We start from the raw sequence: 26,198 nt of genomic DNA, 5'->3' as shown, positions 1-26,198 counted from the left end.
GTATTGTTTTTTCTATTTCTGTGAAAAATGCAGTTGGTATTTTGATGGTGATTGCATTGAATCTGTAGATTGCTTTGGGTAATATGGACATTTTAACAATATTATTCAAATCCATGAGCATGGAATGTCTTTCCATCAGTTAGTGTCCTTTTCATTTTCTTTCCTCAGTGCCTTATCATTTTCAGGGTACAAGTCTTTCACCATGGTGAAATTTATTGTTACATTTTGAAGCAATTGTAAATGGAATTTTTTTCTTAATTTCTCTTTCTGATAGTTTGTTATTAGTGTATAGAAACACCTCAGTTTTCCATATATTGATTTTTATGTCCTGCAACTTTATTTAATTCATTTAGTATTAGTTTTAACAGTTTTTGGCGGAGTCTTTAGGGTTTTCTATTTATATTATTATGTCATCTGCAAATAGTGACAGTTTTACTTCTTCCTTTCCAATTTGTATGCCTTTATTTTTCTTACCTAATTTCTCTGGCTAGGACTTCTAATACTGTGTTGAATAAAAGTGGTGAAAGTGGGCCTCTTTGTCTTGTTCCCGATATTAGAGGAGAAGCTTTCAGCTTTTCACTCTTGAGTATGATGATAGCTGTGGGCTTGTCATCTATGACCTTCATTATGTTGAGATACGTTACCTCTGTACCCACTTTGTTGAGAATTTTTTTCATAAATAGATGTTGAATTTTGTCAAATTTTGTGTATGTGCTTGTACACATATATATAAACACACATATCCTAAAACTTTCTAGAGCATTCTTATATAATAGTAGTTTAATGAGATAGTGTCTAACCATTTTAATATTTTCTTAGCTAAGTTCTGCTAAGTTTGAGTTATTTTTTAAATTGCTTTTAGGCATTTTTCTTTTGCATATAATAGGATTTTGTAGAATAAAGGTATATTGGCATGAATATAAATAAAATCCATTTGTCTTTTAATAGGACAGCCTGAGGAATGGTATTGCTGATGAAAGTATTATTCCAGAAGGTTATGATTTTGGTAAGTACATTTCATAAAATAAATGTACAATTAAAGTAATCAGTATAAATTTTAAATGAATATTGTTGATGTCACTGTGATATTTCATATTAATTTTCCCACAAAATTAAATATATTTATAATATATATGCAGAAGCAAAACACTTTTCTGTATCATTTGTGTTGACGATTCTCAAATCTGTCACTTCAAGTTTGACTTATTTCTCCTTTACCCTACTGTTATTTCTGGCTGTTCCAGTCAGAGTCTGATGAAGAAAGAGAAACCACATAGTAATTTGAGCAGGGAAAGTATTTATGAAGAATTACTAAATATACCAGGGGATTAAAGTAACAAGGGATTGGCTAATAAAAAGTAAAGAGAACTCTAAAGAATATAAGAATAGTAGATAGAAGGAACAGCCCTTACCCTAGGACTTAGGTGGAGTGTCCAAAGAAGAGGGTCTACCTCCCTCAGCACTGAGATCTAGAACTTGTTGGAAAGGGCGTGGCCATGGGTCACTAGGAGGCAGGAAAGTCTGTGGTGCCCTGCCAGTTAAACCTATAAATTCTCATTCAGGAACTTTGGGAAACAGACCCTTTAGGGAGCCTCATGGAGAGTTGTCTCCAGAAGGCACTCCACTCTTAAACTGCCTTAGCAGCGTACTGAGAGAATTTGCTGGCTGTTGGATGGTGCAAGCTGCCATGTACTGCAGGAGTCTGGTGCTGAAGAAATCTGTTGTGCTGGAGGACCTGGACACTGGAGAAGCCATTTTCTTTAGGAGCTGCGTGTTGGAGAACCATGGCACTGCAGGAGTCTGCTGAATGAGCACATTAGAATCAGGAAGCATAACTCCTTGCTCCTGCAGTATCTCTCCCATGTCCTCTGCTGATAAAGATTAACATTATGCTAGCTGGTAAAGAAAAAATATTTAAAGGACCCAAATCTAGGTTTTAGAGCAGTCAGGGAAGGGTGATCTGGAGGTTATGGGCAATCAGTTGATAACTGGCACACTTGCTGGAGGGGGAAGGATGAATGAAGGATTTCTTTTTGGTTTTGTTTTTTTATTTAATGGGAGAGATAGCAGCTTGTTTATAGGCTAACATTGGAATGATCCATAGAACATGAAAAATAAGAGAGAAGGGATTATTTCTGTATTGACATGGGTGAAAGGGGGTAGAATCTAGTGTACAAGTGGAGTGCTTTGCCACAGGTAGGAGCATGGTCAGTTTGTTTATAAGATAGATTACAGTTATAGGAGAGAAGTCCGGGACTTCCCTGGTGGCGCAGTGGTTAGGAATCCGCCTGCCAATGCAGGGGACACGGGTTTGAGCCCTGGTCCGGGAGGATCCCACATTCCGCAGAGCAACTAAGCCCGTGCGCCACAACTACTGAGCCTGCGCTCTAGAGCCCGCGGGCCACAACTGCTGAGCCCGTGCGCCTAGAGCCCGTGCTCCGCAACAAGAGAAGCTACCACAATAAGAAGCCCACGCATTGCAACGCAGAGTAGCCGCTGGCTCGCTGCAACTAAAGCCTGCATGCAGCTACGAAGACCCAACACAGCCAGAAAGAAAGAAAGGAAGGAAGGAAGGAAGGAAGGAAGGAAGGAAGGAAAGAAAGAAAGAAAGAAAAAGTCTGTCTTAGTGTTGGGTGAACAAGTAAATATGGTGGTTGGAGTTAATGGGATTTTTTTTCTTCTGAACTCTTTTTTTTTTTAAACTATCTGAGGAATTAGAGGTTTTCAGAGGGAGGAGGGGCTATGAGATAGCCATGTAGGGGAATGAGAGAGTGAATTGATGAGAACAGTATTATCAAAGTGCGGTTTAGACTAGCAACATCAGTATCACTTGGAAACATGTTAGAAATATAAATTCCAGGGCCCATCCCAGACATACTGAATCAGAACCTCTGAGAGTGAAGCTTAGCAATCTATTTTTAACAAGCTGTCCTAGTGATTCTGATGAATACTACAGTTTGAGAACCACTGGGTCAGAGTAGGGGTTGGCTAATTTTCTTTTTGCAAAGGGCCATGTAGTAAACAAACATTTTACATTTTATAGGTCATGTATAGTCTCTGTCACATATTTTTCTGTTTCTTTTAAACAACCCTTTAAAAGTATAAAAATCATTCCTAGCTCACTTGCTATACAAAAACAGGCTGTGGTATAGGTTTGGCCTATCCCTGGACTAAAAGAATGTTGTGTGATTAGTCAACAACATAAGTACCTACTTGAGAATTATGACATTAATGTGAGACCAATCAGTGTGATTTTGTTTTTTCCCAACCACATACAGCTGCTTAGGTATTGATGTGGAGTGAATAGAGGTATGGAGTAAATAGAGTGGCTTTATTTAGAATTCGAGTTTTGCCTAGTAAGTACTGACAAAGTGAGAAGGGCAAAGGAGTTAAAGGGTGAATGCAAGGGAATGACTGAAATAACTGTCAACAAGGTAGGGAGAGAGCTGAGGACATGAAGCAGAAGTGAAAGACAGAGCAAAGATAGAGGATCAGTGAATGGTAGTTCCCTTAAGACTTGAGGTTTGGTATTGGATTACTAGAGAGATAGGTGGTGGTGGTAGGAGAGTTGGATGCTTGAGCCTGAGTTTATTGAGAGGTTGAGGATATCGGTATGATAAGGTCTAGTGAATGAGGTGAGGGGGGAAGAGTCCAGGGAACTGAGAGGCTATGGTATTGGAACGATCATTTGTATATTGAAATAATCCAGAAATTAGAGTTGCCAAGAGCTAAAATCTGAGAGAGATGGGAGAGGGTGAAGCCCAGGGATGGATAAATTATTGTAACCAAGGAGGGTATAGTGGGTGGTATAGTCTTGTTTAACAAGAGTTAAAGCTGGAGGAGAGGAATAATTTTACTTTTCAAATACTGGTATTATTGCTTTATACATATACTTTCTAAACTTTCTCTTTCAATATCCTTCCATTTATGTACATATAAATTTTTCTCATTTTTAACTGTATAGTATTCTGTTGTATAGAATAATGAATTTAACTGGTCCCCTGTTGATGAATACCTTCTTGTTCTATTCAAATTTAAAGTATTTTTGAAATTAGTGCTATGCCTCAGGGATGATTAAAACAAGAGGAATATATTATCTTTGTATACAAATTAGCTTATAATTTAGTGGTTGATCTCTTTCTAGATTCTGCTATTACTGGTCTCCCTCTGCATTATTCTTATTCTTTTTGGCACTAAATGCAAAGGGTTGAGAGAAATCCTAGATTATGGGTTGAGCCAAGAAGGTTATCTTGGATAAACTCTCATCTTATCTCCTCTCCTTTTTCAAGTTAAAAGTGGGGACAGATGGATACAGAGACACTGACCCGAAATTCAGGAATTATAATTATATAATGAAAGTCAGTGGCTAAATAAAATATTTTTCCCCTTAGCATTTCTAGTGTATATTCATTCCTTAAAACTATACTTTTATTAAAATTGTCTTACTGGACTGTTTTGCCTTTTAGAGAGTGTTCCTGCTTGTAAGGGTTATTTTGTTTTGAGGGGGAGTTCAGTTAGCTTTTATTGTACTCATAAAAGACAATATGAATTATAGATGGGAAAAATATGAAAGACTCTTCAACACTAAGTGACAGTTCATATGATCAAGTCATAGCAGTATGGAAATCTGGGAGCTGTAGAAAGGGTATATAAGAAATGAAAATCAGCATTTTCAACTTGATTCCTTTAGCACTTTGAGACTCTTGAAAAAAACTCAATTTAATTTTTAAAAATCTGTGTTATTTTCCAGTATTTCGCCCCATATCTGCTAATGCCAAACTTCAGATGAATCGCGGATTGGATTTTGACTTTTCCGCCCCCAAAATAAGCCTGGATGTTGAGTTACATGACATAACAATTGAATTTAATAAACCACAGGTGATTTTTTTTAATGAAATTTTAAATTGTGAGTTATAGTTTGATAAAAGGAGAGCTAAGATTTTAAATGTTTTTCAAAAACTCATAATGGTGTATGATAACATTTCCTTTAAAAAGTCAATAATTTAACTTTTATCTTTGACAATTAAAAAATCTGAAACATTTAAGAACTTTAATTTTTTTCATTCTTCAGTATTTCAGTCTTATGGAACTTCTTGAATCGGTTGATGTGATGACGCAAAATCTACCATACAGGAAATTCAAACCTGATGTACCTCTCCACTACCATGCCAAAGAATGGTAATATGCCTTAAATTTTTTCAAATTGAAGTACAATCGACATATATTAGTTTCAGGCATATGACATAATGATTCGATATTGGTATATATTGCAAAATGATCACCACAATAAGTCTAGTTAACATCCAATATCATGCATAGTTAACAAAACTATATTTTTTGTTATAAGAACTTATAAGATCTATTCTCTTAGCAACTTTCAAATATGCCATACAGTATTATTAACTGTCATTGCCATGCTGTACATTATATCCCCATGACTTATTTATTTTATAACTGGAAGTTTTTTGGATCCCCTTCACCCATTTTGCCCATCCCCGACCCACTGCCTCTGGCTACCACCAGTCTATTCTTGGGATCTATGAGCTCATTTTTTTAAATTCAATATATAAGTGAGATCATACAGTATTTGTCTTTCTTTTTCTCTGTCTGACTTATTTCACTTAGCATAATGCCCTCAGTAGCCATTCATGTTGTCACAAATGGCAAGATTTTATTCCTTTTATGGTTGAATAACATTTCATTGTTTGTATATATATACATACATTTTCTTGATCCATTCATCCATCAGTGGGCACTTGGTTGTTTCCATATCTTGGCTCTTGTAAATAATGCTGCAGTGAACATGGGGGTGCATGTATCTTTTTGAATTAGTGTTTTCATTTTCTTCAGGTAAATACCCAGTGGAATTGCTCAATCTAAGTTTTTTAAGATTTAAAAAAATATGGTATAAAAGTGAATTTCTTGACTTTTTAAGATACTCTTTAAGGGCTGATAGAAACTATAATGTAATATTTGTCTTGAAACACTTGTAGTGGCTTTTGCTTATTACATGAGTAAAATTGAGTTAAAGGATTCTTTATAATGAATTTACAACTGGAAATACTAGCATTCCATTCATTTACTGTATTTTTGGAATTATTAAGAAACCATATCCCAGTTTGTTTTCTAACCATGTCTTTTTTTTAGTTTTCAAACTTTGGTATCAGACATATTAAACCTATTATAAACCTGAAAGGTAGTCTATAAAGTGCAACCCCTTTTTAAGATTCAAAAGTCTTATTTTTCCAGTTATTAAGCTCTTGCCTAGTTTCTAGAAGTTGCAATTACTCTTCCAGTTGACTACTTTCATTACTATTCAGGTGGCTGAACTGCTAGTTGCCAATTAATACTTTAATAGTTTTTCCGTAGAACTATATTTATTGTAACAAAATTCAGTGATTTTGATTATTTTCATTTAGGAAAGAGATAAGACTAAATAGTGTATTATTATTATTATTTTTTAAATTAATTAATTTATTTATTTATGGCTGTGTTGGGTCTTCGTTTCTGTGCGAGGGCTTTCTCTAGTTGTGGCAAGCGGGGGCCACTCTTCATCGCGGTGCGCGGGCCTCTCACTATCACGGCCTCTCTTGTTGTGGAGCACAGGCTCCAGACGCGCAAGCTCAGTAATTGTGGCTCACGGGCCCAGCCGCTCCGCGGCATGTGAGATCTTCCCAGACCAGGGCTCAAACCCGTGTCCCCTGCATTGGCAGGCAGACTTTCAACCACTGCGCCACCAGGGAAGCCCCTAAATAGTGTATTATTAATTACTAATAGGGCTGGGAAGAAGCAAGTGCCCAGATAATATACCATTTTCATAGTGTCTGTATTATGTATGCTGTTAGAGTAGAAACAATATCAGTTATATTTTATACTGTTGGTTTGAGGGTGTTTTTAAGTGTAGGGTTTTTGTTTTTATTTTTTAACTAGGTGGGTTTATGCTATACGTGGTATTCTTGAAGTAAATGTTCAGCCCCACTTACGGATGTGGTCATGGAAGCATATAAGAGAACACAGGCAAAAAATGAAGCAATATAAAGAACTGTATAAAAGAAAGCTAACAAGTAAGAAGCCGTCTGGTGAACTTCTCAACTCTTTGGAGGTTAGCATTTAAAAAATTTGTTAAATATTTTGTACTACTTAACTCTTCAGTCTTTAGTGACTAACACTCCCTACTTACCTGTTCTAATTTGTACTGATCATTCTCTGTCTCTTTTACTTACTAGACTTTTTCATACTCCTTAACTTCAGTTGGATGTTACAAACCCTGGTGAAGTTTTCCTGTGTGCATTTGGAATTTAAGATTCTCCTCAATCTGGAGAGATTTGGGTTTATGCAAATAGTAACTTGAAGCCTCACATTATTATGACATTTACAAACCTCAAAAGCCTAGAATATATTTGCTCCATTGATTCCAGTCTTCTCTGTGTTGGTTTCAAAGCCTTATGTTATGTCACCACTCCATATTTCCCTATGTTACCATCTAACTGTGCATTAATCAAATAAATGTCCTGTCTTCTATATGTATATGCTTATACTTATAGCCAAGTCTGCTCATGCATTCCATCTGCCTTTCTTCATCTCTATCTCAGTTTTACTCATTCCTCAAGTTTTGCTTAAGTCCCATCTCTTGTATGAACTTTCCTGAATTTTTTGCTCAAACAGTGCTTTTTTTCCTCTTAATCCTTGTGGCATTTCTGATCTTCACCAGCAACTTTACACTTAATTAGCCATCTCCTGAGTTCTCTAAATATTAGTCTTAATCTTTTAGCATTATGGTATATTCTAGACGGGACTGTTTTACAGATGGATGAAGTACAGCTTAGGGAGTCTAAGAAGAGTTAGTCTCTCAAAATTAATGGAACTGTTATGAATCCAGGCCAATTTCCAAAAAACTCCCTAAGATTGAGTTTTATTTTTATTTTGAAGTAGAAGACTTTCTGAAGACCTAGGCTATTATGAATGCTTGGGTTTCTGCTTTGGTGGTTACAGATTTCCTTACCTAGTTTTGGATCTTAACCGTAACCCTCTAAGTCTGTTGGACTGCAGAACCCTGAGTAAAGTTTTCCAGGTAATGGTTGGTCATCACTGTTTCTCTTTGGGACTAAAAGTGGTTTGAGCATGAAGCTCTCAAAAGTAATCATGGAAATAATGTATAGATATGATGAAAGATTGAGCTTATCTCAGTTTATTTCAGTAGCTATACTGAAATACTTGGAAAAGTATAAAATTTAAAAACAAGTTTTATGTGTATCTAGATCTACTTGATATATCTTAATGATGACGTATGAAATGTGCATGTAATATGAAGGACTTAAAATTGTATTTTTAGTTGAAAGTGACACTGATGTGTTTACCCTTAACTGTAGTTAAAGCCCAAATAAAAGTCATTTTAAACAGTGCATGTATATTATCTTCTAATACGTGCCTGTATATCTTGTAGTATTCTAACTCTTACATGCATGACATGTATGATTTCTTTGTTCAGAAAGTTGTTCCATCATTACTAATTTCCAAGCTGACATATATACAAGCATTGCTTTTCAGAATTTAACAGGAATATTATGTTGATGGGTGACCTGTTTTCTGCTTCCTATCTCTTCTTTAGTACAGCAATTTGATAGAGAATATATGAAAATTATTTATATAAAGTTATTTATGTAAACACTTTATTTATATTTTTAGGAGTTGGAAAAGACTCTGGATGTATTTAATATAACTATAGCAAGACAACAGGCAGAAGTTGAGGTAATTCCGGATTGTCTTTCAATTAGTAAAAATAAATCTAGAATTTATACAGATTTGATAGATGTTGTGATGTTATTGGTATTGTGCTGTAATATACTATTTCCTAAAAAGGGTTCAAATTTGCTTATTTATATTATAAGAAAATTTGATGCACTGTTTTGCCACATGTATTTAAACCAGACAGGTTCTATGGGAAAAAAATTCTTTCTAACTAATTGGGCTTATCAAATACTGAGAGTTCATATGAAGGTGAAAGCCAATTTTTTTCCCCCATTACCATTGCTTATAAGACAGTGGTGCTAAGTACCTGGTAATCCTAAATTCTGATGTTTGGCCAATGTTGTGGTTACTATGTTTTATTGTCAGTATGATTATTGTTTATACTTAGTCACTAAAGTAGATAAGTTTTAGAAATATCCTGTTTCTTTAGATTACTAAATAAAGGATAATTTGTCATTTATTTGTAAATTTATTCATTTTAGGTAAAGAAAGCTGGATACAGGATTTTCAGAGAAGGAGCACAAGAATCAGAGGATAATAAAGGATGGTTTAGCTGGCTGTGGACTTGGTCAGAATCACGTACTAAACAACAACCAGATCTTAAACCTGGAAGTATGTCCATTTCATTTTATAGTAGTGCAGTTTATCATCAGGCTGTGGTAGTGTAGCTAACCATCAGGTGTGAAATTAAGTTTTGCAGGAAATTTTCTCTTTCATTAAAATAGGCATTTTAAGTATATATACATATGATATATAATTCTTATTATCAGTAAAATTACTATTAAATATTGTAAATATATGTGTTAAATAAAAATCAAATAAAATAAATTTTTAAAATCTTACTAATGCTTGCAAAAGAGCATTATGTCTAGAGGATTTAGTAAGTGCATATAGCACAGTCATAGATAAAATAAAAATTCCAAAAGGGTATAAACCACTGTGAATTTTTATCGAAATTATTTGTTGGAAAGATTTTTGCTTCCCAACAAAATGCTTAAGACCATGGAGGCTTAGGGGCTTAAGTTTACATTCTAGATCTATCGTTTATTAGCAGTGTGGCCCTGGCAAATTATTTAAGCTCTCTAAACCTCAATTTCATCATCTGTAATAAAATGTGGAGAAATGATATTAATATTACCTACTTTGTACGCTAAGTATGTTGCTTAGCACAATGCCATTAAGTGGCTAATACAGGTATCTATTTTGTGTGCTTAATACAAATATTTAGAAATTTATATTGCTGAATTTATGTATTTAGCAATTTATATTTTGGGAGAATAAACCTTCTAAAATTGGCAATGCCATCCTAGCATTCAGTGAATATAATTTCTTAAAAGTATTATAAAAAGAGAGTAAAATTTGCATTTAATTTATTAAAAGCAGCTAAATTTTGGGTCGGTTTTATCTTGTTACCAGTTAAGAACATAAAACACTTCTTTATGATTTTTAGGTCTTGAAGAAATGTTGACACCTGAAGAAAAAACTTTACTATATGAAGCAATTGGCTATAGTGAAACAGCAGTTGATCCAACCTTGCCAAAAACAGTAAAATGTTTTCTTGCCTTATACCTGAGCATTTAGTGATAGATATGCCTATTTTTAATCCTTTCATAAATATATGTTACTGAGTTGTTCTGTGATCTTTCTTTGAGTCTATAAATATTGCATTTATTTTAGTTTCCAAGGTAGGGATAAAAATTGTCCCCTACTTTTTAGTGTTATGTGGTGATCCTCTAACATACGAAGGGTTGTTTTTGAAGTATTTTTCTGGTTTTTGGAAAGAAAAACTATATAAATAGGAGTATTTGTTGCATTTATATATATATAGATATATATATATACATATATATACACATATAGATAATTTTTTTCATTTTATTCCTCTGAATATACTCTAGTTTGAAGCCATGAAGTTTTTTGCTCACTTGAAAAGTATGTCTATTATTCTAAGAGAACAACAACAAAAATATGAACTGTTAGATATTGTAGTGGAAGAATTTAGCACTTTGATTGTGCAAAGACCAGGAGCACAAGCAGTTAAGTAAGTATTAATTTATTTTCTCTTATCTGTAAGAAAGTATTTCACTGTGAGGTTGGAATTTAGTCATACAGTATTTTGTAAAGAGTACTGTGGTTTAATTTGTCCTTTTGTATTTTTAGAAAGGTAGTTTTTTTCATTAATATATATATTTTGGGATTGTTAAAATAACACATGTTCAGTAGAAAACTTCATGCCCAGAGACGCTAAAGAATAATACAAAAATGTCAGCAATCACACTGTTGAAAAAGAAACAGCATTAACAATTTTGTTTTTATCTGGGAATGTCTTTATTTTATCTTCTGTTTTAAAAATAGCTTTATTGAGGTATAATGCACATACCATACAATGCACCCATTAAAGCGTACAATTCACTTTTTTGTCACACTGTATTGTATACCAAATCCACATGGTATATTTACAAGGTTGTACAACAGTTATCATTACCCAATTCCACAACACTTTAACACCCCGAAAAGGAAACACTAATACCCATTAGCAGTCACTCCCCATTGCTCCCTCTCCCCAGTGTCTGGTAAAACTATTTTACTTTCTTTCTTTTTTAAAAAAAATTTACTTATTTATTTATTTATTTTGGCTGCATTGGGTCTTCGTTGCTGCGCACGCGGGCTTTCTCTAGCTACGGTGCGCGGGGGCTACTCTTCGTTGTGGTGTGTGGGCTTCTCATTGCGGTGGCTTCTCTTGTGGAGCATGGGCTCTAGGTGCACAGGCTTCAGTAGTTGTGGCTTGTGGGCTCTAGAGCGCAGGCTCAGTGGTTGTGGCACATGGACTTAGCTGCTCCGTGGTATGTGGGATCTTCCCAGACCAGGGATCAAACCCATGTCCCCTGCACTGGTGGGCGGATTCTTAACCACTGTGCCACCAGGGAAGTCCCACTAATTTACTTTCTATTTCTAAGAATTTGTCTGTTTGGGGCATTTCATATTAATGGAATCATATAATATGTGGCCTTTTCTGTCTGGCTTCTTTTACTAATAGGCATGATATTTTCAAGGTTCAAACATGGTATAGCATGAATTAGTGCTTCATTCTTTTTTATTGCCAAATAATATTTCATTGTATGGATATACCACATTTTGTTTGCCCATTCATCAGATGATGGATATTTTTGGCTTGTTTCCACTTTTTTGCTACTATGAAAAATGCTGCTATGAAAATTAATGGACAGTATTTTGTATGGACAAGTTTCAAGTTTTCTTGGGTATATATACCTAGGAGTGGAATTGTTGCCTCAAATGGTAACTCTATATTTAACTTTTTGAGGAATTGACAGACTGTTTTCCAAAGCAGCTGCATCATTTTACATTCCCACCAGCATTGTGTGAGTTTTCCATTTAGCTACACCCTTGCCAACACTTCTCTGTCCTTTTGACTATAGCCATCCTAAATGAGTGTAAAGTAGTATCTCACTGTGGTTTTGATTTGCACTTCCCTGATGACTAATGATGTTGAACATCTTTTCATGTATTTATTGGCTCTTTCTGTATAGTTGTTTTGAGAACTGTCTATTAAATTCCTTTGCCCATTTTTTTCTTTTATTTAATTTTTAGAAAATTATATTGAAGTATAGTTGATTTACAATGTTGTATTAATTTCTGCTGTACAGCAAAATGACTCAGTTATACATACATGTATTCTTTTTCATATTCTTTTCCATTATGGTTTATCACAGGATACTAAATATAGTTCCCTGTGCTATACAGTAGGACCTTGTTGTTTATGCATTCTATATATAATAGTTTGCATCTACTAATCCTAAACTCCCCCCTACCCCTTGGTAACCACAGGTCTGTTCTCTATGTCTGTGAGTCTGTTTCTGTTTCATAGGTAAGTTCATTGGTGTCATCTTTTAGATTCCACATATAAGTGATATTGTGTGGTATTGTCTTTCTCTTTCTGACTTACCTCACCTAGTATGATAATCTTTGGGTCCATCCATGTTGCTGCAAATGGCATTATGTCATTCTTTTATATGGCTGAGTAATATTCCATTGTATATACGTACCACATCTTCTTTATCCATTCCTCTGTTGATGGACACTTAGGTTGTTTCCATGTCTTGGCTGTTGTAAATAGTGTTGCATGGAACATTGGGGTGCACGTATCTTTTCAAATTATAGTTTTCTCCAGATATATGCCCAGGAGTGGATTGCAGGATCATATGGCAACTCCAATTTTAGTTTTTTGAGGAACCCCCATACTGTTTTCCATAGTGGCTGTACCAATTTACATTCCCACCAACAGTATAGGAGGGTTCCCTTTTCTCCACACCCTTTCTAGCATTTGTTATTTGTAGACTTTCTAATGATGGCCATTCTGACTAGTGTGAGGTGCTACCTTGTAATTTTGACTTACATTTCTCTAATAATTAGTGATGTTGAGCATCTTTTCATCTGCCTGTTGGCCATCTGTATATCTTCTTTGGAGAAATGTCTACTTAGGTCTTCTGCCCATTTTTTGATTTACAGTGGTTTTGGTTTTTTTGTTGCTGTTGTTACTGAGTTGTATGAGCTGTTTGTATATTTTGGAAATTAAGCCCTTGTCAGTCGCATCATTTGCAAATATTTTCTCCCAGTCCATAGGTTGTCTTTCCATATTGTTTATGGTTTCCTTTGCTGTACAAAAGGTTGTAAGTTTGATTAGGTCCCATTTGTTTATTTTTGCTTTTATTTCTATTGCCTTGGGAGACTGACCTAAGAAAACATTGGTATGATTTATGTCAGAATGTTTTCCTATGTTCTCTTCTAGGAGTTTTATGGTGTCATGTCTTATATTTAAGTCTTTAAGCCATTTTGAGTTTATTTTTGTGTATGGTGTGAGAGTATGTTCCAAATTCATCGATTTACGTGCAGCTGTCCAAATTTTCCCAACACCATTTGCTAAGGAGACTGTCTTTTCTCCGTTGTATATTCTTCCCTCCTTTGTTGAAGATTAATTAACCATAGTTGTGTGAGTTTATTTCTGGGCTCTCTATTCTGTTCAATTGATCCATATGTCCTTGTGTCAGTATCACACTGTTTTGTTTACTGTAGCTTTGTAGTATTGTCTGAATTCTGGGAGGGTTATGCCTCCTGCTGTGTTCTTTTTCTTCAGGATTGCTTTGGCACTTCTGGGTCTTTTATGGTTCCATATAAAATTTAGGATTATTTGTTCTAGTTCTGTGAAAAATGTCATGGGTAATTTGATAAGGATCCCATTAAATCTGTAGATTGCTTTGGGTAGTATGGCCATTTTAACAATATTAATTCTTCCAATCCAAGAGCATGGGATATCTTTCCATTTCTTTGAATCATCTTCAGTTTCCTTTATTAATGTTTTGTACTTTTCAGCATATGAGTCATTAACCTCCTTTGTGAAGTTTATTCCTACGTATTTTATTTTTTGATGCTATTTTGTAAGGAATTGTTTGTTTACATTCCCCTTCTGATATTTCATTGTTAGTGTAAAGAAATGCAACCAATTTCTGTATGCTAATCTTGTATCCTGCTACCTTGCTGAATTTGTTTATCAGTTCTAGTAGTTTTTTTTTGTAGAGTCTTTAGGGTTTTCTGTATATGGTATCATGTCACCTGCATATAATGACAACTTTACCTCTTCCCTACCAATTTGAATACCTTTTATTTCTTTTTCTTGTCTGATTGCTGTGGCTAGGACTTCCAGTACTATGTTGAAGAGCAGTGATAAGAGTGGGCATCCTTGTCTTGTTCTACATTTTAGCAGGAATACTTCTGAGTATTATATTGGCTGTGGGTTTGTCATAAATAGCTGTTATTATGTTGAGATACGTTCTCTCTATACCCACTTTGGTAAGAGTTTTTATCATGAATGGATGTTGAATTTTATTGAATGCTTTTTTGCATGTTTTGAGATGATACTGTGGTTTTTGTTTTTTCTTTTGTTGATGTGGTGTATCAAATTGATTGATTTGTATTTGTTGAACCATCCTTGTGAACTTAGGATGAATCCCACTTGGTCGTGGTGTATGATCTTTTTTATGTATTGTTGAATTCAGTTTGCTAATATTTTGGTGAGAATTTTTGCATCTATATTCAACAAAGATATTGGCCTATAATTTTCTTTTTGGTAGTATCTTTGTCTGTTTTTGGTATCAGGGTGATGTTGGCTTCACAGAATGTCTTTTGGAGTGTTACTTCCTCTTCAGTCTTTTGGAAGAGTTTGAGAAGGATTGGTATAAGTTCTTCTTTGTATGTTTGGTGGAATTCACCTGTGAAGCCATCTGGCCCTGGACTTCTGTTTGTAGGGAGTATTTTTCATTACAGATTCTGTTTCACTTCTAGTGATCAGTCTGTTCAAGTTATCTATTTTTTCTTGATTCCGTTTGGGTGGGCTGTATGTTTCTAGAAAGTTGTCCATTTCCTCTAGGTTGTCAAATTGGTTGGCATATAATCATTCATAGTATTCTCTTATGGTTTTTTGTAATTCTGCAGTATCAGTTGTGATTTCTTCTCTTTCATTTCTTATTTTGTTTATTTGGGTCTTGTCTCTTTTGTTCTTGGTGAGCCTGCTCAGAGGTGTGTCAATTTTGTTTACCCTTTCAAAGACCCAGCTCTTGATTTTACTGATTTTTTTTCTATTGTTTTTTTAATCTCTATTTTATTTGTTTCCCCTCTGGTCTTTAATTGTCTCCTTCCTTCTGCTAACTTTAGGTAGAGTTTATTCTTCTTTTTCTGATTCTTTTAGGTGGTGGGTTAGGTTATTTGAGATTTTTCTTCTTTCTTAAAGAAGGCCTGTATTACTCTGAACTTCCCTCTAAGAACTGCTTTTGCTGCATCCCATAGATTTTGTTGGTTGTGTTTTCATTGTCCTTTGTCTCAAGGTGTATTTTAATTTCTTCTTTGATTTCATTGTTGACCCATTGGAGTTTTTAGTAGCATGTTGTTTAGTCTCCATGTAATTGTTTATTTTCTCATTTCTTTTTCTGTGGTTGATTTCTAGTTTCATGCTGTTGTGGTCATAATAGTTGTTGAGATAATTTCTATACTCTTGAATTTGTTGAGTCTTGTTTTGTGGTCACTCCTAGAGAATGTTCCATGTGCACTTGAATGTGTATTCTGGTTTTTTTGGATGTAATGTCCTAAAAATATCAATTAAGTCTAACTGTTCTATTTTATCATTTAGGATCTCTGTTGGCTTATTGATTTTCTGTCTCAAAGATCTGTCCATTGATGTGAATGAGGTGTTAAAGTCTCCTACTACTATTGAATTCCCATCAGTTTCTCCCTTTATGTCTGTTAGTATTTGTTTTATGTATTTGGGTGCTCCTGTATTAGGTGCATATATATTGATGAGTGTAAAATCCTCTTCTTGTGTTGATCCTTTTATCATTATATAGTGTCCTTCTTTATCTTTCTTTATGGCATTTGTTTTAAAGTATATTTTGTCTGATTTGAGTATTGTGACCCTCACTTTTTTGTCATTTCCATTTGCATGAAATATGTTTTCCATCCCCTCACTTTCAATCTATGTGTGTCCTTTGCTCTAAGGTGGGTCTCTTGTAGGCAGCATATTGTAGGCTCTTGTTTTTTTGATTCAGTCTGCCACTCTTTGTCTTTTTAATTAATTAATTAATTTATTTATTTTTGGGTGTGCTGGGTCTTTGTTTCCGTGCGAGGGCTTTCTCTAGTTGCGGCAAGCGGGGGCCACTCTTCATCGCGGTGCGCGGGCCTCTCACTGTCGCGGCCTCTTGTGGTGGAGCACAGGCTCCAGACGCGCAGGCTCAGTAGCTGTGGCTCACGGGCCCATTTGCTCCGTGGCATGTGGGATCTTCCCAGACCAGGGCTCGAACCCGTGTCCCCTGCATTGGCAGGCGGATTCTCAACCACTGCGCCACCAGGGAAGCCCCTCTTTGTCTTTTGATTAGAGCATTTAGGTCATTGCCATTTAAGGTAATTATTGATAGACATGTATTTATTGCCTTTTTAAACCTTGTTTTCCAGTTGATTCTCTGTTTCTTCTTTGTTCCTTTCTTTTTCTTTTTCTTTTTTTTTTTTTTTTTTTTTTTGGCCATGCCACACGGGTTGTGGGATCTTATTTCCCTGACCACAGATCGAACTCAGGCCCTTCTCAGTGAGAGCGCAGAGTCCTAACCACTGGACCGCCGGGGAATTCCCCTGCTTTTCTTTTTTGTGGTTTGATGATTTCCTTTTATTTTATGCCTTTGTTTTCTTCTTTTAGGTTTTAGTGAATCTATTGCAGGTTTTTCATTTGTGGTTACCCTGTTTTTTGAGTATTTTTACCCCTTGCTATATACGTGCTTTAGACTGATAGTCATATAGGCTCAAAAACACATTGTAAAAAAAACAAAAACAAAGAATCTACCTTTTCTTACTCTTCTCCCCCACATTTTATGATTTTGAAGTCCTCTTTTACTTCTTCATGTTTATCATTTTGCTGTTCATTGTGGTTATCATTGTTTTCACAAGATTGTTTTGATTTTTTAAGTAAAAAAATGTACTGGCTTATTTAAGTGATTTACTTGCCAGTTGTGATTTTCTCTTTCCTATAGATTCTTGCTTCTTTTCTGTTTAAAAAAGACCTGTCAGTGTTTCTTTTAAGATAGGTTTAGTATTGCTGTATTCTTTTAGTTTTTGCTTGTCTGAGAAATTCTTTCTCTCTCCTTCTATTCTAAATGATAATCCTGCTGGGTAGAGTATTCTAGGTTGCATATTTTTTCCCTTTTAGGGTTTTGAATGTATCTTGCCATTCCCTTCTGGCCAAAAACATTTCTGTAGAGAAATCAGCCAATAGCCTAATGGGGATTCCCTTGTAATTAATTCTTAGTTTTTCTCTTGCTGCCTTTAGAATCCTCTCTTTATCTTTAACTTTTGACATTTTGATTATAATATGTCTTGGTGTAGGTCTGTTTGGGACTCTCTGTGCTTTCCTGTACCTGGATTTCTATTGCCTTTTTTAGTTTTGGGAAGTTTTCGGCCATAATTGCTTCAAATACTTTTTCAGTCCCCTTGTCTCTTTCTTTGCCTTCTTGAATCCCTATTATTTGTAGATTTTATATTATCACATATATTGCTTTCATTTTTTTTTTCATTTGGCTTTCTGTCTGCTGTTCTGATTGGGTGATTTCCATTATCCTGTCTTCCAGATCACTTATTCATTCTTCTGCATTATTCATTCTCCTATTCATTGCCTTTAGTTCACTTTTTGTCTCAGCAAATGAGTTTTCTAAGTTTTCTTGGCTCCTCCTTATATTTTCTAGTTCCTTTTTATAGTACTCTGCATTTCGATCAATAGCCTTTCTTAATTCCTTCAGTATTTTCATTATCTCCTGTTTGAATTCAGTGTCTTTTAGACAGAAGATGTCTGTTTCATTGTTTGTTCTTTCAGGGGAATTCTCTTGATCTTTTAACTGGGAGTGTTTCCTCTGCTTCTTCATTTTACTTATATTTCTCTTACTCTGTGAGTTTTGGAGAAACAATTGTCTACTGTGGTCTTGGAGGGCTTTTTATATGTGTGAGCATCCCTGGGTAGCTTGTGTGGGTTTAATATATTTGGTGTGAGGGCTGTTTTTAGTATGAATGCCTGTGGCCTCCTTTCTTCAGCATGTGCTGGCCGTTATCCCCTTAGTAGGGGGTGTGTAGATGCAGCTACTGGTGCCCGCTCCCAGGGCGCTTGGTGGCAATGGCAGCTTGTGCGCGCCTACAGAGCCCATGATGGTGGCAGAGGCGGCTCACAACCGCTCCTGGAGCCTGCAAGAGTGGCAGCAGCAGTTCAAGATTGCTCCTGGAGCCCAGGAGGGCAGCAGCGGCGGCTTGCAACCTATCCTGGAGCCTTTAGCGCCTCTTTTTAAGGACTACTAATCCCATTCATGAGGGCTCTTGCCCTAATGGCCTAATCACCTCCCAAAAGTCCTACCTCCAAATAACCATCACATTAGGCATTAGAATTTTAACAAATGAAATTTGAGGGACACAGACATTCATAGCATAGCAGTTTGTGTTAGTCCCCTGGCTCCAGGAAGCCACACCAGGAATATTGCCCACTGCTTTGCTAGGGAATGGGGATGATAGGCAGATAAACAGAAATGGCAGAGTGCTACCTTTCTGAAATTCAGCTGTCTTTTCCTTCTTTCATTTTTCCCTGGTTGCTGTAAGTTTTTTATTAAATTCCAGACTTGCAAGAAAGTTGATTCTGGGAGGTTTTGCTAGTTTAATCGTCATTTCAGTGGAGAAACTCGATTATTTGAGCACCTTTTTCTGTCACTTCCAAAGACAATACTTATCCATTAACTTTTTTTTTTTAAAGGCTATATTATTTTAGAGCAGTTTGAGGTTTACAACAAAGTTTAGAGGGAGGTATAGACATTTCTCATATACCTTCTACCCCTACACATACAGAGCCCCCCTGCAATTATCAATACACTCACCAGAATAGTACATTTTTACTAAAAATGAACCTACACTGGCATAATCACCCAAAGTCCATAGTTTACATCATGGCGCACTCTTGTTGTACATTCTGTGGTATGGACAACATAGAATGACAAGTGTCCATTGTTACAGTATCACACACAGTATTTTCACTGCTCTAAAAATCCTCCATTCTGCTATTTGTTCCTTACTCACTCCCCCAACCACTGATTGTTTTACTGTGTTCATAGTTTTGCCTTTTTTAGAATGTCCTGTAGTTGAAATCATACAGTGTGTAGCCTGGCTTCTTTCACTTAGTGATATGTATTTAAGCTTCCTATATGTCTTTTCATGAATTGATAGCTCATGGTTTTTAGCACTTAATAACATTGCATTGTCTGGATGTACCACAGTTTGTTTATCCATTCACCTACTGAAGGACATCTTGGTTGCTTCTACGTTTTGGCAGTTATGAATATAGCTGCTGTAAACAGCTCTGTACAGGTTTTTTATGGACATAAGTTTTCAGCTCCTTTGGGTAAATATCAAGGAGCCGATTGCTGGATCACATGGTAAAAATATGCTTAATTTTGTAAGAAACCACCAAACTTTCTTCTAAAGTGACTGTACCATTTTGAATTTCCACCAGCATTGTATGAGAGTTCCTATTGCTCCATCTACATCCTTGTCATTACTTGGTGTTGTCATTATTCCAGATTTTGGCCATTCTAATATGTATGTAGTTGTATGTCACTGTTGTTTTAATTTTCATTTCCATGATGACATATGATGTAGAGCATCTTTTCATATGCTTATTTGTCAGTCTTATTTGGTGAGGTGTCTGTTAAGATCTTTAGCCCATTTTTTAATTGTGTTGTTTGTTTTCTTCTTGTTGAGTTTAAAGTGTTCTTTATATATTTTAGATAACAGGTCCTTATCAGATGTGTTGTTCGCAAATATTTTCTCCTATTCTGTGGCTTATTTTCTTATTCTCTTAGCATTAATATCTACCATAATTGTTACTGTTTTCTATTTATTGCCCTTGTTCTTTGTTCCTATTTTTGTCTACCATGTCTTTTCTTCTTTTTGCAGTTTAATTGAACATTTTGTATGATTCCATTTTCTCTCTTTTCTTGGCACATCAGTCAAAATTTTTAAAACTTTTTTTAGTGGTTGCCCTAGAGCATTTAATATACTTTTTTGTTTGTTTTTTGTTTTATTTTATTTTAATTTTTAAAAAAATGTTTAATTTTTATTGGGGTATAGTTGATTTAAAATGTTGTGTTAGTTTCTGCTGTACAGCAAAGTGAAAAAGTTATACATACACATATACACTCTTTTTTAGATTCTTTTCCCGTATAGGTCATTACAGAGTATTGAGTAGAGTTCCCTCTGTTATTCAGTAGGTCTTCATTAGTTATCTATTTTATATATAGTAGTATGTATAGCTTTTTTTTTTGCCTTTTTGTTTATTTAATTTTTTTTAACATCTTTATTGTGGAATGCCTTTTTTTTTTAAACCTCTTTATTGGAGTATAATTGCTTTACAATGGTCTGTTAGTTTCTGCTTTATAACGAAGTGAATCCGTTATACATATACATATGTCCCCGTATCTCTTCCCTCTTGTGTCTCCCTCCCTCCCACCCTCCCTATCTCACCCCTCTAGGTGGTCACAAAGCACCGAGCTGATCTCCCTGTGCTATGCGGCTGCTTCCCACTAGCTATCTATTTTACATTTGGTAGTGTATATATGTCCATGCCACTCTCTCACTTAGCCCCAGCTTACCCTTCCCCCTCCCTGTATCCTCAAGTCCATTCTCTAGTAGGTCTGTGTCTTTATTCCCGTCTTGCCCCTAGGTTCTTCATGACCTTTTTTTTTTTTTAGATTCCATATATATGTGTTAACATATGGTATTTGTTTTTCTTTTTCTGACTTACTTCACTCTGTATGACAGACTCTAGGTCCATCTACCTCACTACAAATAACTCAATTTCGTTTCTTTTTTTTTTTTTTTTACAACTGATCTAAGTCTGCTTTGAAGTAATACTATACTATTTCACAGGTAATGTGAGTACCCAGTAATAACAAAATATTCTAATTCCTTTCTCTAATCCCTTGTGTCATTCCTGTTATTCAATACACTGTTAGATTATTAACAGTGAACATACTAATAATCTGTTAGGACAATTAAATGTTTGCCTTTTACCCTCACTTTCCTACTTCAGTGCTCTTTCTTTATGTAATCTGAGTTTTCAACTTACATTTATTTTCTTCTAAGTAACTACTTTTAATATTTCTTGAAAGGCAGGTCTGATGGCAACAATTTTTCTTGATTTTTGTTTGTCTGAGGAAGTCTTTATTTCTTCTTTACTTTTGGAGGGAGAGTTCACGGGGTACAGAATTCTAGTTTAGAGTTTTTTGGTCTTACACTTCAAAATATTTGTTATACTCTGTTCTTGCTAGTATGGTTTCTGAGAATGTGGAAGTAATTCTTATCTTTGCTTCTATATAAGTAAGGATTTTTTTCCCCTCTAGCTCTTTTTAGGATTTTTTTCTTTATATTTGATTCTCTGTAGTTTGAAAATATGCCTAGGTGCAGTGGGTTTTTTTTGTTTTTGTTTTGTTTATTTTGTGGGGTTTTTTTGGCATTTATTCTGCTTGATGTTCTCTGAGCTTCCTAAATCTGTTATTTAGTGTCTGATATTAATTTGGAGAAATTCTCAATCATTATTGATTGAAATATTTCTTCTGTTCCTTTCTGTCTTCTCCTTCTGGTATTCCCATTACTTGTATGGTACACCTTTTGTAGTTATGCATGGATATTCTCTTCTGATTTTTTAGAAATGCTTTCTGTATTTTTATGATTTTTCTGATATATTCTCCAGCTCAGGGATTTCCTTAGCTGTACAACTGTGCAGTCTCCTAATAAGCCCGTCAAAGTCATTCTTGTTACAGTGTTTTTTATCTTTAGCATTCATTTTTGGTTCTTTCTTAGGATTTCCATCCCTCTGTTTACATTGTTCATCTGTTCTTGCAGATTGTCTACTTTATCTGTTAGACGTATTAACCGTTAGACATATTAATTGTAGTTGCTTTAAATTTCTAGTCATGTAATTCCAGCATCCCTGCCATGTTTGGTTCTGATGCTTGCTCTGTCACTTCAAATTGTGTTTTTTGCCTTTTTGTATGCCTTGTTATTTTTTCCTGATAGCCAGACATTATATACTGGGTAAAAGGAAATAGGTCCTTAATAATTTGGTTATAAGATGTGGGAGAAAGGGAAGAGTTCTGTAGTCCTGTGATGAGCTCTCAGTCTTTGAATGAGCCTGTGCCTCTGGACTGTGAACTTAACAAGAGTTTCTCAGTTTTTTTTCCCTACCCCCTTAGGGGGGATAGAATGGGTAGTGTGGGCTGGAGTTGAGTATTTCCCTCCCCCCATATGGAGTGGTAGACTTGACTGGAGTTGGATATTTCCCTTCTCTTGGTGATTTTGGCTCTGATAATACCCCATTAGGCAAGGCTCTAGTGAACTCGTTTCTCCAGAGGGCAGGCCTTGCTAAGAACAACAGAGTGCTCTGGCATATTTTTAAATGGTTCATCTTCCTCTCCACTTGCCTGAGGAGGGGATATTTCTCCAATATTTACTGTGGGAACCTGGTCGAATTCCTGGAGGTGTATCTCAAATTATTTGGGGGACTCCCCTGTGGCTGGGTCCCCTTAGAGTTTTTTATTTTAATTAATTTTTATTGGAGTTTAGTTGCTTTACAATATTGTGTTAGTTTCTGACGTACAGCAAAGTGAATCAGTTATACATATACATATATGCACTCTTTTAAAAATTTCCTTCCCATTTAGGTCACCACAGATCATTGAGTAGGGTTCCCTGTGCTAAACAGTAGGTTCTCAGTAGTTATCTATTTTATACATAGTAGTGTATATATGTCAATCCTAATCTCCCAATTCGTCCCCCTTCTCCCCCCCTCCCCCGCCTTGGTAACCATAAAGTCTCTACATCTGTGACTCTATTTCTGCTTTGCCAATAAGTTCACCTGTACCCTTTTCCTAGACTCCACATATAAGTGATATTATGCAGTATTTGTTTTTCTCTTTCTGACTTACTTCACTCTGTATGACAATCTCTAGGTCCATCCATGTCTCCGCAAATGGCACTGTTTCATTCCTTTTTATGGCTGAGTAATATCCCATTGTATATATGTATCATGTCTTCTTTATCCATTTCTCTGTCAGTGGACATTTAGGTCGCTTCTGTGTCCTGGCTATTGTAAATAGTGCTGCAGTGAACATCAGGGTGCACGCATCCTTTTGAATTATGGTTTTCTCTGGATATATGCCTAGGAGTGGGATTGCTGGGTCATATGGTAGCTCTATTTTTAGTTTTTTAAGGAACCTCCATACAGTTCTCCATAGTGGCTGTACCAATTTACATTCCCACCAGCAGTGTAGGAGGGTTCTCTTTCCTCCACACCCTCTCCAACATTTATTGTTTGTAGATTTTTTGATGATGGCCATTCTGCCCGGTGTCAGGTGATGCCTCATTGTAGTTCCCTCTGGAGTTTTTAACTCTCAGAGTTGTCCACACTAAGTCTCCAGCAATTCAGTTACAGTTTAGGTTTTCCAACCTTGGCTCTAGTGTCCGTGGTGGTTTCCTTTTTGCAGATCGCTGCTCTGGTAAGCCATGACTCCCTGTCTGTCTTTTCAGTCTTAGGGGCAGCAGTTTGCCCTGTGTACTCCCCTCTCTTACATATCGACGAAGAGTTGTTGATTTTTTGGTTTGTTCAGCTTTTTACTTGTTGTTAATATGGAGTGGTGACTTCAAACTCCTTTCATAGGGAACCAGAAACCCCTGACCCTTCAAAAGCTTCTTAATCTGGAAATCAACATGTGAATAGAGTTCTTTGTGAATTAATCTATGTCAGTTTAGATCTAATAGTTGTATATTTTCTTCGGTGTGCATGGAATGGAGTAGCAAGAAATGCAAAGTGAAATTTTTTTTGTTTTAATAAATTTATTTTTATTTTTGGCTGTGTTGGGTCTTCATTGCTATGTGCGGGCTTCCTTTAGTTGCGGGAAGTGGGGGCTGCTCTTCGTTGCAGTGTGGGGGCTTTTTGTTGCAGTGGCTTCTCGTGTCGCGGAGCAGGGGCTCTAGGTGCACGGGCTTCAGTAGTTGTGGCTCGCGGGCTCAGTAGTTGTGGCTCGTGGGCTTAGTTGCTCTGCGGCACGTGGGATCTTCCCGGACCAGGGCTCGAACCTGTGTCCGCTGCATTGGCAGGTGGATTCTTAACCACTGCACCACCAGGGAAGTCCTAAAGTGAAATTGTTTTTATTTTTATTTTATTATTTTTAATTTGAAAAATACTTTAAAATTGTACTGATTGCTAATTTCTGTCCTATCTTTTTTCATGCAGATTTGAAACCAAAATAGGTTCATTTCATGTTACTGGCTTACCAGATAATTCAACAAAACCCCGCCTCCTGTCTTCATTGGATGATGCTGCATCACTCTTGCGAATTATATTTGAGATAAATCCATTAGATGAAACTGTTGCTCAAAGGTGTATCATAGAAGCTGAACCTTTAGAAATGCTATATGATGCAGTAAGCATTTTTGTAATTCCTAAGTTTTAATATATTTCAATTTGCCTTGAGTTTGTGCCTCATGTTAATGATGCTTATTTTAACAGAGAACAGTTAATAGTATAGTGGAATTCTTCAGACCTCCAAAAGAGGTAAATCTAGCACAGCTGACTTCAGTGACTTTGACAAAACTTGAAGAATTTCGTGATAAGACAGCAGCAGGTAAATGCCAGTATTAATGTTGGTGAATTAAGTACTTATACTGAACTTTCAGTCATGTTGTGCTGATTTTAGTAAAGTATTTTTTGAGTTTATATTTCTAGACTAGATACAGTTTTAATTGAAGCTAACTTGGTACCTTTATATTTAAATTTAGGTATAATGATAATCATTCCTTACACTTAGAAAGGTCTAACCTATGTACCACATTCAAGTTAATTGCAAAATTTTTTTAGGATTTTTGAAATTCTGTTTATGACAGAAACTGGCCTGTCATTTTCCTTTCTTGTAATGACTTCCAGATTTTAGTATATTGGCCTCAGAAAATAAAAGTTCCATCCTTCTTTATTCTCTTGGAGAGTTTGTGTAAGATTGGTTTGTTCAGCCAATTGGTTTGTTGGGTCTCATTTCTTCTTTCAGTGTTTGGCATAATTTGGGTTTGGAGATTTCTTTGGGGAAGATTTTAAATTAGAGATTCCATTTTTAAAATATAGTTGACTATAGAGATGATCTCTGTGGTTTTTAATGCTTTGTAGTTTGTTGAGACTTGCTTTCTGACTCAATATATGGTAATTTTAAAAATATTCCACATATGTTTGAAAAGCATATCTTTTTAATATCTATACATATCCTTTAAGTCACATTTGTTTATCATGTACTTCAAATCTTTTGTATCCTTACTGGATTTTTTTCCTTCTTGTTTCACCATATTCTAACAGTTATTTACCAAACTTTCAATTTAGATTTGTCTATTTCATGTAGATCTGTAATTTTCTTCTTTATAAAGTTTGGTGCTATATTAGGTACATGCAGAGATATTTTTTTCCCAATGAACCAAATCTTTCTTCTGTATGAAGTTGTCAATATTTTTAGTCATGCTTCAATTTTTTAATATTTTTTCTTTTTTTGTTCTGATATTAGTATGGATATTCTAGGTTTCTTTTGGTTATAATTTGCCTGCTATATGTTTTTTTATTCTTTTACTTACTTTTTCCCTCTATCTTTATTTTTAGATGTGTCATGTCAACAACATATAGTGAGATGTTTTTCAAGCTGTGATACTGACAGTCTTATATTTCTTGACCTTTCTTTCCTGACTTGGGATAAATTCTAGCATTACTTCCTCCACTCCCACCCTTGTACCGTTTGAAACTTAAATATTCTCTTTCTCCTTTTACTGTAGTAATTAAA

The 26,198-nt window shown here is 35.5% G+C and overlaps 1 protein-coding gene across 4 annotated transcripts in view; it reads left to right on the top strand.

The window, feature by feature from the left end:
* The window catches only part of VPS13A (vacuolar protein sorting 13 homolog A), a 265,169-nt gene that overhangs the window by 39,547 nt on the left and 199,424 nt on the right, over positions 1–26,198 (top strand). For all 4 annotated transcript variants that reach the window (XR_014266082.1, XM_082470763.1, XM_082470764.1 and 1 more), the window contains exons 10-19: positions 949–1,006; positions 4,751–4,878; positions 5,072–5,178; positions 6,931–7,102; positions 8,686–8,748; positions 9,231–9,360; positions 10,199–10,293; positions 10,647–10,789; positions 24,620–24,809; positions 24,896–25,010. Coding sequence is in view for 3 of the 4 variants with exons in the window: in XM_082470763.1 (XP_082326889.1) it covers positions 949–1,006; positions 4,751–4,878; positions 5,072–5,178; positions 6,931–7,102; positions 8,686–8,748; positions 9,231–9,360; positions 10,199–10,293; positions 10,647–10,789; positions 24,620–24,809; positions 24,896–25,010 (1,201 nt within the window). In the remaining variant the exon portion in view is untranslated. The remainder of the gene's footprint in view (positions 1–948; positions 1,007–4,750; positions 4,879–5,071; positions 5,179–6,930; positions 7,103–8,685; positions 8,749–9,230; positions 9,361–10,198; positions 10,294–10,646; positions 10,790–24,619; positions 24,810–24,895; positions 25,011–26,198) is intronic.

This window comes from Balaenoptera physalus, assembly GCF_965194825.1.
Source record: "Balaenoptera physalus genome assembly, chromosome: 7".
In the NCBI taxonomy this organism is placed as follows: Eukaryota; Metazoa; Chordata; class Mammalia; order Artiodactyla; family Balaenopteridae; genus Balaenoptera; species Balaenoptera physalus.
This window is presented reverse-complemented; position numbering and strand designations above follow the sequence as displayed.